At 57.3% G+C, this 13,431-nt stretch overlaps 6 protein-coding genes across 6 annotated transcripts; 2 read left to right on the top strand and 4 right to left on the bottom strand.

Annotated features, from left to right (window-relative positions):
• Positions 1-414: 414 nt before the first annotated feature.
• CMQ_4156 (transcription factor tfiia complex subunit) lies at positions 415-2,266 on the bottom strand (the record flags this gene model as incomplete). Its single annotated transcript, XM_014320094.1, has 3 exons — positions 415-499; positions 566-1,650; positions 2,147-2,266. The coding sequence occupies 3 exons, from the start codon at positions 2,264-2,266 to the stop codon at positions 415-417; spliced, it is 1,290 nt and encodes a 429-aa protein (XP_014175569.1).
• Positions 2,267-3,615: 1,349 nt separating this feature from the next.
• Positions 3,616-5,475, bottom strand: CMQ_4181 (cell division protein; the record flags this gene model as incomplete). Its single annotated transcript, XM_014320119.1, has 1 exon — positions 3,616-5,475. The coding sequence occupies one exon, from the start codon at positions 5,473-5,475 to the stop codon at positions 3,616-3,618; it is 1,860 nt and encodes a 619-aa protein (XP_014175594.1).
• A 960-nt stretch (positions 5,476-6,435) lies between these two features.
• CMQ_4223 (cell cycle control protein) lies at positions 6,436-7,365 on the top strand (the record flags this gene model as incomplete). The annotated part of the gene is made up of 1 exon (XM_014320161.1): positions 6,436-7,365. One exon carries the CDS (start codon positions 6,436-6,438, stop codon positions 7,363-7,365), a length of 930 nt encoding a protein of 309 aa, XP_014175636.1.
• A 108-nt stretch (positions 7,366-7,473) lies between these two features.
• CMQ_3485 (mtDNA inheritance protein) lies at positions 7,474-9,358 on the bottom strand (the record flags this gene model as incomplete). Its single annotated transcript, XM_014319423.1, has 3 exons — positions 7,474-8,358; positions 8,542-9,201; positions 9,287-9,358. The coding sequence occupies 3 exons, from the start codon at positions 9,356-9,358 to the stop codon at positions 7,474-7,476; spliced, it is 1,617 nt and encodes a 538-aa protein (XP_014174898.1).
• Positions 9,359-9,629: 271 nt separating this feature from the next.
• On the top strand, positions 9,630-10,557 carry CMQ_3950 (uncharacterized protein; the record flags this gene model as incomplete). Its single annotated transcript, XM_014319888.1, has 2 exons — positions 9,630-9,804; positions 9,902-10,557. 2 exons carry the CDS (start codon positions 9,630-9,632, stop codon positions 10,555-10,557), a joined length of 831 nt encoding a protein of 276 aa, XP_014175363.1.
• A 219-nt stretch (positions 10,558-10,776) lies between these two features.
• On the bottom strand, positions 10,777-12,283 carry CMQ_4069 (aminotransferase class 3; the record flags this gene model as incomplete). Its single annotated transcript, XM_014320007.1, has 2 exons — positions 10,777-11,858; positions 11,923-12,283. The coding sequence occupies 2 exons, from the start codon at positions 12,281-12,283 to the stop codon at positions 10,777-10,779; spliced, it is 1,443 nt and encodes a 480-aa protein (XP_014175482.1).
• Positions 12,284-13,431: the final 1,148 nt, after the last annotated feature.

Raw genomic sequence — 13,431 nt, 5'->3', positions numbered from 1 at the left:
AATATTGCCTCGTGAAGTACACTTGTTCGCCGTAGGATAGACTTCACTGTTGTTTTCTATTAACTATTTTTCCTCGTTTGCCTGCACTAAACTGTGATTAACTATTGAAAAAAATGTGGTCATCTAACACCGACAGACTAATTGCAAAGGCCACCATCCGGCTTCTTCGACCTGAGAAAAACTGCAGGCGAAACAAAAGCTAAGGCATCGTGTGCCAGGAGAAAATAGAGCAAATTGATGATCCGGCAAGAGACATAGAGTGGTCATTCTGATGGCGTCCAAAAACGTTCACCTCTCTCTCTCTCGTTCGTGATTATTCAAGTGTGACCTTTGCGGCAAATGCCCCTTGTGCGACTTCAGAGTGCCAACCACTGCAAACTATAACAAAGCACGCACTGTTTACTATCTCGACGTTCACCATTCGTACTCGCCTGTTGCCTTATGAAATACGTACTCCTTGCCATTAACAGTGAGTACTCCATCCTTGAGAGTACACTTCCTGTAGAAGAGAAAAAGAAGAGTCAGCACGGAAAGATGCACAGGGGCTGCTCGAAAATTCACTTACCACTTGTTCTTGACCCTTTGAACTTTGTCGTATACACATAGCATGATAGGCCCCATGACATCATCTTCATCGTCGTCGTCTTCTCTGTCTTCATCAGGGTCATCGAGGTCCGAGTTGATGGCGTCCTCGTCATCAACGACCTTGGCTTCATCGTCGTCGTCGTCGGCACCATCTGTTTGCGCTATCGTGCCAGCCACACGGCTCCGCTGGCTTGGAGCGGCAGCCGAGGCTTTCGCACTGCGCTTCTGCTTGGCTGCCTGCCGTAGCGGAAGCATCAGGCCGCCACCTTCCATCTGCTTCGCTCGCAGGGCCATCTGTTCGTGGAGCATGTTGTCAATCTCTATGCGACCAAGCTCGACCGGGGGTTGGCCGGCGACCCGCTGTTGCATGAGCACGCCTTCAAAAAATGGGGCCTCGCCGCCATTGTCTCCGTCATCTGCGCCATCCATCTGCGACCTGGAGATGCCGTTTGCGCCGTTCATCTGTGCCGCTGCCTGATGGGCGGCCAGCTGAGCACGGTATTGCTGCGCATTTAGTGGCTGCTGCTGCACCTGTCCGTTTGGCCCCAGCCGCTGACCCATCTGCTGCTGCGGGTTGCTCTGGCTCATGCCCGAATGGATCGCGTTGATTGACGCGGCTGCGCGCTGTCCAAACGTGTTTTGCAGCTGCTGTACGGCCCGTGCTGCTGCGTTGCCTCCGCCATGCTGTGGTGTGGTGTAATTCTGCATGGCAGGACCTTGTCCATGTGCTGCCGGTGGCACGCCGGAGAGACCGGAACCATGGTGCATTTCCGGCTCCATCTTGATGCCGTGATCCATGTCCTCTGCCTTAGCGACGGCGGGTTCGAAAGACGGCATGGGCAGGGACATCGAAAGTCCCTGAGAGCTAGACACGGGGCTTGTTATGGTTTGCGAGAAGCTAGTGTCCATATGATGGGTCGTCGTCGGCGAAGGCACGACTCCCAAAGGACCGTTCGAGTTGGTTGGTGCTGATCCTTGGCCGACATTGTGAAGCTGTTCTTGGTCTGGCTTGGGATCCCATGGAAACTGGGCCACATTGAACTGGGACAGCTTGTTCTTCCAGCCCTGTGAGAAACGGGAGGTCAATTTGGGAGCTCAAAACAACGTTATTGGCTGAATGGCAGAGTAGAGTGGCATCGTCCGTCTGCCATCTGGCTCATCTCGGCCAGATCCCGAAAGCACGTGATCCGTAGTAGTCTATAGTCTCCGCCAATGAAATGTGGTCAAGTGAGGGAAATTAGTGCGACGCAACCAGGCGGGGCAGTCGTGGTAAATTTAAATAGGCGCCCCAAATAGGCCACGCCACCCACCCGATTTCCAGGCAACCAAGCCCGACATTTTTCCTCACTTGAAAGAAGTGCTGGCCACGACGCGGATGCCCCCCAAAACGGTGCCAACACCCAGATTCTTATGACCTTGTAACAGGGTTTGAAGAATCTGGTGGGCATGTGAATGGACTTGAAATCCACATGAAAAGAGACTGAGAGGACTTCCTCCAAAACAGGCACAGGAGGAAGGCCGAGGCCAAAAAAGAGGAGAGAAGAAACATATTGCTCCTTACCTTGCATAGGTCTTCCAAAACGCTCTCCTCCACGCCGTTTTCCTCGAAGTCTACATGCGACGTGGTCATCACCTCCTCGATGATACTCTGGTACACGCCTCCAACTACGTTGTTGGACATCTTTGCGGTTTTGCTCAGTATTGGCGGTGGTAGGAGGCGGATACGGTTGCAGCAATGTCTGCCTGTGCTGTCTTTCTCGTGCCGCCTTCCTGCTCGCTCACTTTGGAGAATCGCCCGGCTGGATTCGGCCTGGTCACTCTGTTCGCGGTGAATGGAACCCCGACAATATTACGACCGATACTGTCGACCTCGGGTTGTGAGCTTCGGGGCTTTGACCGGCAATATGCCGTCGCTTCGGACCGGATTAATGTATCGAACAGATTGACGCAATTGCTTTCTGGCTTTTTGGCGCGTGCAAGATCGGCTCTTCTTGGTCATCGGTATCGTTCACAAGCCTAGTCGAAGATTCGCCGGAGGCAGACGCCGAAGCTGAATGATTTCCTTGGTCTTTTCTTTTTTCCCGAGCCCGACTTCCTCAGTTTGTCAGACCGTATTGTTGTCTGACCGCGTAGTCCAGTAATCGGGTGCCGGCGTAAGGTAGACGGAATTGACCGATGCAGTAGTGAACCGATGCAGTAGTGACCGAAAGCCGGGGTAGCAGCCGGCCTCTCGTTTTCTGCTTTAGCACAAAAGGCCAACGTGAAGATGATTATCAGAGCAGGGTAAACAAAAAGCGAACAGGGACTGTGTTTTGGCTTGTGCTGCAAGACCGCGGTGGCTGGTGCTGATTAGTGATTCAGTACGCAGAGAAGTGCGGGTGTGTCAAGGGCAGCAAAACTGGTTTGTATTCTGTGAGTTCGAATTACTACACAGACCTCCGCATTAAGTTACCCATCCTGATTAGTCATCGCTCCTAAACCGCACATCATTCTTCATGCCGCCCCACAAGGCAGTCTTCTTACGAGTATTATCGGCTCATACTGTGGAGCTACAGTAGCTAACCACTACGGGTAGTCCCTTTGCATTTTATACTCCGTACTCCGTACTCCGTACGAGGCTCGTCTCAACATCAAACACTTTTATCGTTTTTTGCAACTCTAATTAGCCTTAATTCCTATCTCAACCATATCCGAGCTACTCTTACAATCTCCCTATTCTCTAAAGTACCGCGCGGACACGTCTGTCGTGACCAAAGCCCAGTTTGGACTGTCATTCTCCGTCGTTAACCGTTTCGTGATTGGCCTGTATATTGACCAGAGTTCGTTTGGGTCCAGTTGCATCCCATTTCGGTACCAACCAACTCCAACTCCGCGCTGTGAAACGACCAAATTCCCGTGTCGAGTGGGCTGTGACGAAAGAACACGAGCCTTATCCATGAAACCAGATATATGCGCCCTTTAAGCAGACCCATGTATACCTACCGTTGGCTCCAGGCAAGGAAGTTAACCTGAGCATGTGTCGTGTGTGATTTAGCGGATGGTCATCTGCTTGACCATGTCGGCCTTGCCAGACGATCCCGAGCTGGCCGAGCTTGCGCTGACACCGGCCTTCTTCTCAAAAACTTTCCAGAACTTGAGGCTCTCGTCGGCGGCAGCCGTAGCCAGCATTTGACCGTCAGGGCTCAGGCAGCTGTGGAGCACACGGCTCTCGTGTGCCGGGATCTCGACGTTGCGCACCAGAGTTGGGTAGCTCCAGATGCTGATGGAGTTGTCGGGGAAGCCGCTGGTGCTGACAATCTCGCGGTAGCCCGTGCTCCACCGGAGGCTGGTGACCTGAGAGCCGGTGTCGATGCTGTTGACGCGAGCACCTGAAGTGGTGTTCCAGAAGTGGATGTGGCCGTCGTAGGAGCCGCCGCCGGTGGCCAGCAGGCTCATGTTCCACGGGCACCAGGACAGGGCCTTGACGGCTGCCTTGTGGTTGGTCTTGGTGAACTTGGGCACAGACAGCGAACGAGCATCCCAGATGGAAACCAGGTTGTCGTTGCCACCGGTGGCGAGCTGCGCACCATCAGAGCGCCAGTCCAGGCCACAGACCTCGGAGGTGTGGGAGACCAGCTCGGCAATCTTGTGCTCGGCAATGCGCACGTCGTGGTTGAAGACAAGGCCACTGCGGGCTCCCGTAGAGAGCAGGTGCTTGTTCCAGCCCATGACGCCAACGCGCGTGTCGTGGCCAAACATGCTGCGGACTTTGGTGCCCTCAGCGACGTCCCAGATCTGGACCTCGCCCGAACCAAGGCCGACACCGACGTAGGCGCCGTCGCCCGACCACTTGACGCTACTAACGTATGTGTCCGGGCTGGTCTCGAGCAGACAGCTGACAGAGCCCTCGTCGGCAGACCAGACATAGACGTTGCGCTCGAGGCCAATGGCTACCTGATTGCCGGAGCTCCAGTCGAGCAGGTTAAGGTAGTAGTCGTCGATGAGACCGGGGGCATCAAGCACCCGGTCTGGTGCTGTGGCAACGCGGCGACGAAACTGGGTGGCGTTTGTGGTAGGCTTCAGAGGACGGTTGTACTGCTGACGAAGGTCGATCGGCTTGGACGACTCGGGGGCAGCCGGCTTGAACTGCAGAATGCGAGTGTTGATGTTCACTCCGCAGGCATCCGCGAGGGAGTCCTGGTAGGCGATGCTCTGCGGCGAAGGGCGCGAGTAGCTGGCGGAATCGTCATCGTCACGCTCGTCAATGGTCAGTGCCTCCAGAGCAGCAAGCGCATCATCTGTTGCGGACGAGAGAACGTCAGAGGCCTCGCCAGTGCGGCTCTGTGGACGCTTCTTGTCGGGAAAGTAGAGCTTCCCTGACCCGACGTTGGCAATGGCGGAGCTGGCCGCACGGTTGGGGATGAAGCGGTCGGCGGCAGCATATGTCAGAGTGGTCTTGGAGGGCTTGGAGGGCTTGGAGGGCTTGGAGGTCTTGGTTGTCTTGGAGGCCTTCTGGCGAGGCGCTGCCTTTTTTGGCCGGGCCGTCTGCTCGGGAGGGCTCTTGACTTGCTGGCCGGTACCAGTCAGGGCGAAATCGGAGACGCCGAGCTCCAGGACTTTGCGTGGTGTAGGAAGGGTGCGGGCAATGTTGGACTTTGGGGAGTCCCGGTGTGAAGACGGCTTTGATGCACGAGCAAAGTGCGAGGCCAGGTTGCCGCCATAAACGGACTTTGTGCAGATGCGCTCATCGCTTGGGACCTGACGCTCTGGTGTGTATGGGGACGAGTTGATATTGTTGGACGTGGTGCGCTGACGAGGTGACGGGGTCAGAGGCATGCGGCCGCCAGCGGTCCGGGAGGAAAAGAGCCCAGTGTGGGACTTCTTGGGGGTGCAAACTGTCAGTGACGCCATCGTAGAGACGGGCTTGACAGAGGGGATGAGAGGTAGTAGATGCTGATGTGTCGTATTGAATTCGATATAGCGCAAAGGCAAACGTTGAAAGCAGGAAACCCTTTTCAACTGAGACAGGAATATCAAAAACTGAAAGCTGCTGTAAAGTAGGAGGTGAGGAGGTGAGTATGAGGAGAAAGAAGACGAGAGTTCCTGCTGGCAGAGGAGAGAGCTCGACTTCCTTTTAATGGCGATGTTTACTCTTGGTGGAGTTCATTCAGTTGGCCAGGCAACGTCGGATGGCAGTTTCGGGGAAGTCGCTATGGGTCGGGCAGTGGGCCAGTCGGTTTCAGTGGATCGGCCTGGCAATTTCTGGGTGTGACCGCTGTAGCAGTCTGGCAACGGACGCTGGAAGGTTGTAGGATACTTTAGACTCTTCAAGCTGCATTACAGCGCCCGAGGTAGCTCAGCGTTACTCGGAGCGATGCGTGAGCTCGATCAACGCTTCCTTCTGTCTGTTCTCTGTACGGCCTCGACAAGAGAGCAATTCTCTGCGAGATGAAATCGCTCGAAACGGCAGATCCGAACAGGCCATGTGAACAGATAGACAATGCGCAGCTGTGAGATCCGATTATAATTTTCTTCTCCATGGTGATGCCCCGGTGTTGGTGCAGCAACGAGAGGAAACGAGGCGAAAGCTCCGCAACGGGGAGGGGTTTCCGCCTATCGCTGGAGCTGTATCTCATATACGGAGTACAGAGTACAGTTCACAAGATAGGCATAAGCTCCTACACAACTGTCACCGCAGAGACGGCCGCACGGCAGTCACGCTGTGCCAGACGCGATTCCCGCATGTAGCAACTGCACTCCAACACGCCGATTAGATAAGCACTTTGCCACCTTGAATGGTGTCTCGACTTTTTTCGGTGCTCCATAATCGTCCAGCTCCGTACAGCTTCCTGCAGCCGAAGCACAGCGACGATGGATGACAAGGGTGATCTGATTGTGTTTGCGCGCGAGAGCGCCGCCTCGGGTCTCGACCTGTACGCGCTGCTGGGTGTCGACACGACGACATCGCGCGAGGACATCCACCGGGCCTGGCGGCGACAGGGTCTCAAGTACCACCCCGACAAGGCGGGGGCCAACTTTGATGCGTCGCTGTACGAGCGGTTTGCGCGGGCGCGCGATGTGCTGGTGGACGATGCGGCGCGGGAGACGTACGACACAGGGCGGGCGGCGGCGTCCCAGCGCAAGATGCAGTCGGAGCAGATGACGGCCGAACGACGGCGGTTCAAGGACGAGCTGGAGGCGGCAGAGCGAGCGACACGCGCAGGTGCAGGCAGCAGCGGTGGTGGTGAGGCGCCGTTTGGACGGACGTCAGCCTCGTCGGGGCCGACACAGTCATCGGAGCGGGAGAAGCTGCGTGAAGCCGGCCGTCGTCGAGCCGAAAACCAGCAGCGCCAGGAGCAGGAGGCAAGGGAACGACAGCGACAGAAAGAGGATGCCCGGATTACTGAGATCGAGCAGCTCCTGCGCGAAAAGGAAGAGCGGCAGCGACGGCGGGCCGAGAAAAAGGCAGCGCGCAGCGGTGGTGCCGCAGACAGCCAACCCGAAAAGGAGACAGCCTCGACTGGACGAACAGACATATCGGAGAAGCCAGCGTTGTCACAGGCCGATCCAGAGTGGCGGAAGCTCCTCAGCAGCAGCCGCAAGGCCGCAACGATGGAGGGTCCTGTGCAGGAGCGGCCGCTGTTCGCATACACATTGGAGCGGCTCAAAGCGGCCGGCGAGGCCCAGCGACAACAACAGGCCAAGGCCGATGGCGTCAGCACGCCCGCGTTTGAGCCGCAGTGGCAGGAGATCGACGATCCGCAGGTGCGCCAATTTATCACCAGGGTGCCGCGCTTGTGATGGACATGGGAAGCAGAGAATAGACAAAACGAGGCCGAGCGGCTCTGGATATATAATTACATAGCATCAATGATACCCTTCCTGTCCTTTGGTTTCTGCCGGTCCGGCTCAGTCGTCATCGTCGGCCTCGTCGCTGCCGCTGGACCATCCTTCGTGGTAGGCGTCAGCCATGCCGGCGAGCTCGTTGCCGAGGTCTTCGCGGTCTTCCAGGCTGACGGCCCACGGTGCCACGACGACGCTGCGCAGGCCCTGGATGCTGTCGGCGACGGTGCTGTTGGTGGCCAGGCCGGTGGTTACCCGGATGCTCGTCTGCTGTGCTGCTGTGAGCTGGTAGATGTGGGGGAAGCTGTCGAGCAGGGGGAAGCCGAGGTCGACTGGGTATCTCTGGCTGACGGGCTGGAGGGCGAGACGGCGCCGAGCCATGTCCTCGCGGTCGGGAGTGCGGTCGTCGTTGTTGCTGTTGTTGTTGTCGTCGTCGTCGTCGTCCTTTTCGTTCTTGTCGTCGCTGCTGCCCCGCGAGACGACGGCCTGGCCAAACATGCGCGTCTTCTTTGGCCTGCCGGCCGGCCGGCCGTAGACGCCCGTCCGGGGCTCGTCTTGAGGTGCGAGGTCGATGTTCAGACGCAGGGCGGCGGCCGGCCCATCGATGTCGACGTCCTGCGCATGCGCAGCTGCAGCCGCCTTCCGGATCGCCCGCCAGGACTGGCCGACGGTCATCTGCAGGTGGGCTACGGTCTGGTGGCCGGTGGCGTTGAGCAGCTCTGTCATGTAGGCGAGCGAGTCGCCGCCACGACGCAGCCGCGACGGCAGCGTGGCCGTCTCGATGGCCGTAGCCAGCAAGGCGGACACGTGCCAGGTCAGGCGCGGGTCCAGTGTGGACTCGACTCCGCGCAGCGGCAGCGACGGCATGGCGATGGGCACGACCAGTGACGCCTGGCCGGCGGCCGAGGCGAGCGTACGGGCCTTGTTGGCGAGGCGGACAAGACGTTTTGCCTGGGGGGTTAGTGTAAGTTGTAGGAGAAGGAGGGGAAGAGAAGAAAGGTAGAAAAAAAAGAAAGAAAGAAAGAAAGAAAGAAAGAAAGAAAGAAAGAAAGAAAGAAAGAAAGAAAGAAAGAAAGAAAGAAAGAAAGAAAGAAAGAAAGAAAGAAAGAAAGAAAGAAAGAAAGAAAAACTCACCCTCGGCATCCGTGCCACCGGTTCTTGCAGCGCCCACAGCCACACGGTCGACTTGCCGTACTCGTCACGCAGCCGCTCGAGATAGCGGGCCGCGAAGCCGCCCCAGGCGTCGTCGATGCTGGTCAACACCTGCAGGCCCTGCATCTGGTCGGCCTCCTCGAGAAAGGGCCGGAGGTCGCGGTCGAGCAGGTCGTGCTCGCGGTCAAGCGTGGCAAAGAGCGCATCGCCGGCAGCCCAGCTGAGGTCAGGCTCGGCGTCGGCAGCCTCGGGCTCATCGCCGACCTCGACGAGCGAGCGTGGGTGGTAATAAACACGGCCAAAGTCGGACCAGTATCGCACCATGGACGGCGTCAGCGCGGCTGCATCGCCGCCCGTGTCGAGACTCTGCGTGTACGCGCTCGGTATGATTGGCGTCTCTCGCTGCACCACCGCCTGGCCTGCCCACGTGCCGCTGGTGCTGCTGGTGCCGCCGTCGTTGCCCTCCTGCGCCGCTTCGTACAGGGCGTTGATCTTGCGCAGCGACCCAAACCCGCCCTTGCGATCATATACCACCGTCCGCGGCAGATACGTCTCCGTTTTGTCTGCGCCTATTCCTGCTCGCCAGTGGATGTCGTGGTCGACCGGCGACGGCTCGTCCTTGCCGTACGTAAAGTAGGATTCCTGTCGAGTTAGAACTGCTTTTTCTTCTTTTCTTCTGTTCTTCGCTTCCTCTCTTTTTCTCCTTCCGTCTCTACCCCTCCCTCACCTGCGCGTTCCAGAAATGTGTCGCCACATAGTTGCTTTGCCGGCCCAGCTGCAGTGTGATGATCTCGTGCATAGTCGGCGGCTGGTGCTGTTGTCTGCGACACGCTTGGCTCTCATCTTGCCCATGTCGTCGGTCGTCTAAAAAGTGCGCCCAGAATCGCTAAAGCCGGGACCCCTCCTGTAAATAAGCTTTTATCTTATCGCTATTAGCGGGCCTTTTTAGCGGGCTCCAGCCGGTATTTAAGACCTTGGCCAACCATTCTTGACACATCCTTCCGAGTCACTTTTTTACACCTACTCGCGTCTCAGCCGAACCGATTCGATCTAGCAGCACCTCTGTCGAAATGGAAGACATCACAGCAACCGTCGCCAAGGATGCCAACACCCTCAATGTCCCTCCCGTCAAGGATGTAGCTCCTGTGCCCACCATTGGCGAGGTCGCTCCTGTGACTCCCGACTTTAAGCTGCCACGATCAAAGCCTACTGTGATTGTCTTCTTCCGTTATTGCGGTGACCCTTGTAGGTTTCTACCTTTTTGCCTTCTATCTCATCGTCAACGCTCCGACATTTTCCTCTCTCCTCTCTCCTCTCTTCTCTCTTCCCCGCTAACCCTCAGTTTCCGAGAAAAACTTTCGCCAGCTCGCCGCCCTTTCGGTCCAGCAGCCTGGCCTCGACTACATTGCCGTCTCGCTCTGCTCGCGCGAAGTCACCGACCGCTGGATCGAGAAGATTGGCGGCGCTTGGAACACCGACGTCATCATCGACACCGAGCGCAACCTGTATGCCCGCTGGGGTCTCGGCCTGAACACCACCTGGCAGCTCTTTAATCCCCGTGCCCTCTACACCACCGTCGCCCTTGGCCTCGAAGAGGGCATCTGGGGCCGCGCCGTCGACGACGGCGACCGCTGGCAGATGGGCGGCGCCTTTGCTGTCGACGCTGCCGGCTTCGTCCGTTGGGTCCACGTCCCCGATGTCTCTGACGACGTCGTCGACTTCAACCCTATGCTCGACCTGTTCGGCCTGCCGAGAGTCAAGGGGCGCCGCCCGAAGAAGCCGGCAGAGGCACAATGGGTTGGTGCCGCTCACGGTGAACAGCCACAGTGGACAGGCGCCCTGAACGCTCCCCATGAACCCCGGGTCGCAGCCACGGTGAAGGCTCACGGTGAGCGGCGAGCAGACATGGAGGATGCTCGCCCTGAACCCCGGCTCCCGCCCACGGTGAAGGCTCACGGTGAACAGCGACCAGACCCGGTGGAAACGGACGAAAAGTGATTCTCTTTCTCATCATCTACCTGCCACAGCCTGTTTCTTTTTTTTTCTTTTTTTTTTTTTTTTTTATCTCTTTCTCTTTCAGATTCCTTTGCTCCACGTTATTCATGCCTGCATGTCGTCATGAAGTCGATTCAATAGACAGGGAAGTAGGCCTTACTTCATTCACTCGTTCCAAAACAATAATAACATCGGATACACCGCCTTGTGGATGCCGTCGCGTCACTTGCTAAATACCTCATGGATCACCTTGGTCAGAGTATCCACTATCAGTGTCACCAGCTTCTCTGTGACCGTGTAAGCCGGCATGATCATGATGTGGTCCCCTCGGCTGTCACCAGCACAGCCCTGGCCGTAGTAGACCAGCAGCTGGAAGCGGGAAGTCAGGGCAAGGTCGTGGATCTGCTTGGCCACACGCTCTTCGATGGGGAACGGCTCGCGGCTGCCTCTGTCCTGGACGAGCTCGATGCCCCAGAAGAGCCCGCGGCCCCGGATGTCGCCCACGTGCGGATGGTCGTCCAGCTGAGCATGCAGGGCCACCCCCAGCTGCGCTCCTCGTGCCCGCACATTGGCCAGCAGGCTGTCGCGCTGGATGATGGTCTGCACGCAGAACGCCGCCGCCGACGCCACCGGATGGTTCTGGTATGTGTGGCCGTGCGTGAACAGCGCGCCGTCGGCCTCGTGCATCGCCGTGACCACACGCCGTCCGGCCAGAATGGCCGCACACGGCTGAAACCCACCACCGAGTCCCTTTCCCACTGTCTGGATGTCCGGACTGGCATCACCGCCATCCATCTCGTGCTGCCACGCGTGCAATGTCCCCGTGCGGCCCATGCCGCACATCACCTCATCCAGCACCAGGAGTGCCCCATGTCTGGCGCAGACTGCCTTCATCGCTGCCAGGTAACCCGGCGCCACAGGCATGCAGCCGGCAGCTGCACCCACCACCGGCTCCACCACAAAGGCGCAGACTGTTGCCGGGCCCAGTCGCTGAAACGCTGCCTCCAGCTCTGCTGCTTTGCGCGCAACAAATCTAGCGTCTGCTTCTCTGGCCTGCTGCTGCCGGTACGTGTTGCACCCTGTCACGTGCTCCACAAGGCTGGTCCCGAGGCTGGTCCCGAGGCCGCCCATCAGCAAGGGTTGAAAGGGCGCACGCCGCGATATGTGTCCGCTGAGAGATAGAGCGCCCAGTGTAGTGCCGTGGTATGAAGGCTTGCAGGCAATGAAGTTGACCCGCTGAGGCTGGCCCGTCCAAACAAAAAACTCGCGGGCCAGCTTCATGGCTCCGTCCATGGCCTCGCTCCCTGCTCTGTCAGTTCCTTCATTCCTCGTCGCTCACCTTTGTCGCTGACACCATAGCATACACACCTGATGACACCAGATAGACCTTGGCTATAACGCCGTTAGACGTGCGCACCAACCACTCTTCTAGATTCCGCGTGCTCTGGTTATCAAAGAAGGCATATGGCACGTATGAGCACGATTGCGCCTGCCTGTTCATGGCATTCAGGACCTCTTGATTGCCATGGCCAAGACAAGTCACAGCAGCACCGCCACAAGCATCGAGAATCTCGCGGCCATCTTGGACGTAGATGTGGTGGCCCTGAGTTTTCAGCACCAGGGGCAGGCCTCGGTCGGGAGAAGAGGCAGAAGTGGGGGCAGAAGCGTGTTTCTGGTGAGTGCCAGACGGCAGATCGAGATTGTTCATGAAGCCAGCGCTCCCAGACATGCTGTTCTCGGCGAATGTATCCTGTTTTTGTAGAAGACTAGTTAAACACGATTGTCACAAACACAACAGCTAAAACTTGTCTTATTTTCCAGGAAGGAAGCCACGATAGAGATGCCGAGTGCGTATGCTTTGTACGCGTTCGGCAGGTGCCAGACACCGCAGACAGACAAGCACGAAAAGCACAAAGGGCAACCTCCTCTCAAAACCCTACGTTCACCTCCTTCCGAACCCTTTCTTCTTTAGCTCACTCTGCTTCTTCGTCGTCTCAACGGCCCGAGAAGGGCCAATACTCGGCTTCCTTCTCTACTAGCCGGCTGGCCGTTGGACTACAGCTCCCCAAGTCTCCACCCGTTAATGGTCACATAAGATTATATGTTCTGGGCAGGGGCTATCGGACGAACTATAGCAGTCAATACGTTGGTGGTGTGGAGTGAGATTTGCAGCCAGGTGTGATAGTGCATCAGAGGCGGTTTTGGCGCTTCGAGGGACGATCCCATATCAGTCACGCCTCTTGCAGCTTCGTATTTGCTGCATGGCAGATGCCCTGTGCCCCAATGGACCAGACATCAGTCCGGTTAGCGCGGCTATACTATGTTGGGCAAAGCTGACGAGCAAAATTACGAAAAGACTGTTCTCTGGAACGTGCATGATCTTGGTGGAGCTGCTGAAGCAAGGCCGGGCAAGAGAAGGAAAAGGAATGCAAGGGGGTGGCGTGAGCGTCAAAAGGCAAAAGGACTTTGTGATTGGGGGAGAGAGGCATCAAGGTCGCGGTCAGCGTCGGGGGTTAATTTAACACGTCGGCACCACAAACGCAGTTGGCGATTTTGAGGCTTCTCTGAGCCGTGTGCATGGACGAAACAGTCAAGCACACCCCGAATATTGCATCTTAGCAAAAGAGTGACAAATCACTTCCGTCCCCCAATTGACGTCCACATCTTGTGACCGCAGCTGCACATCTAGCTGCAACACGGGCCACTTTCAGTTGCAATGCATGAAACGAAGAAAGACAAGCTTCCTCTTTATCGACCGGCAAGATCGATGGGAGGACCACAGAGCCATTTTAGAGTTGCCGTCCACTACCAGCCTTACTGCAACCATTCAGCACTGCTGTTCTGGAGGCAGCTTGCGCGGTTTCCCGTCCATATCCG

Source organism: Grosmannia clavigera (assembly GCF_000143105.1).
Source record: "Grosmannia clavigera kw1407 unplaced genomic scaffold GCSC_113, whole genome shotgun sequence".
NCBI classification, from domain to species: domain Eukaryota; kingdom Fungi; phylum Ascomycota; class Sordariomycetes; order Ophiostomatales; family Ophiostomataceae; genus Leptographium; species Leptographium clavigerum.
The sequence above is the reverse complement of the archived record's forward strand: the minus strand, read 5'-3'. Positions and strand labels throughout refer to the sequence as shown.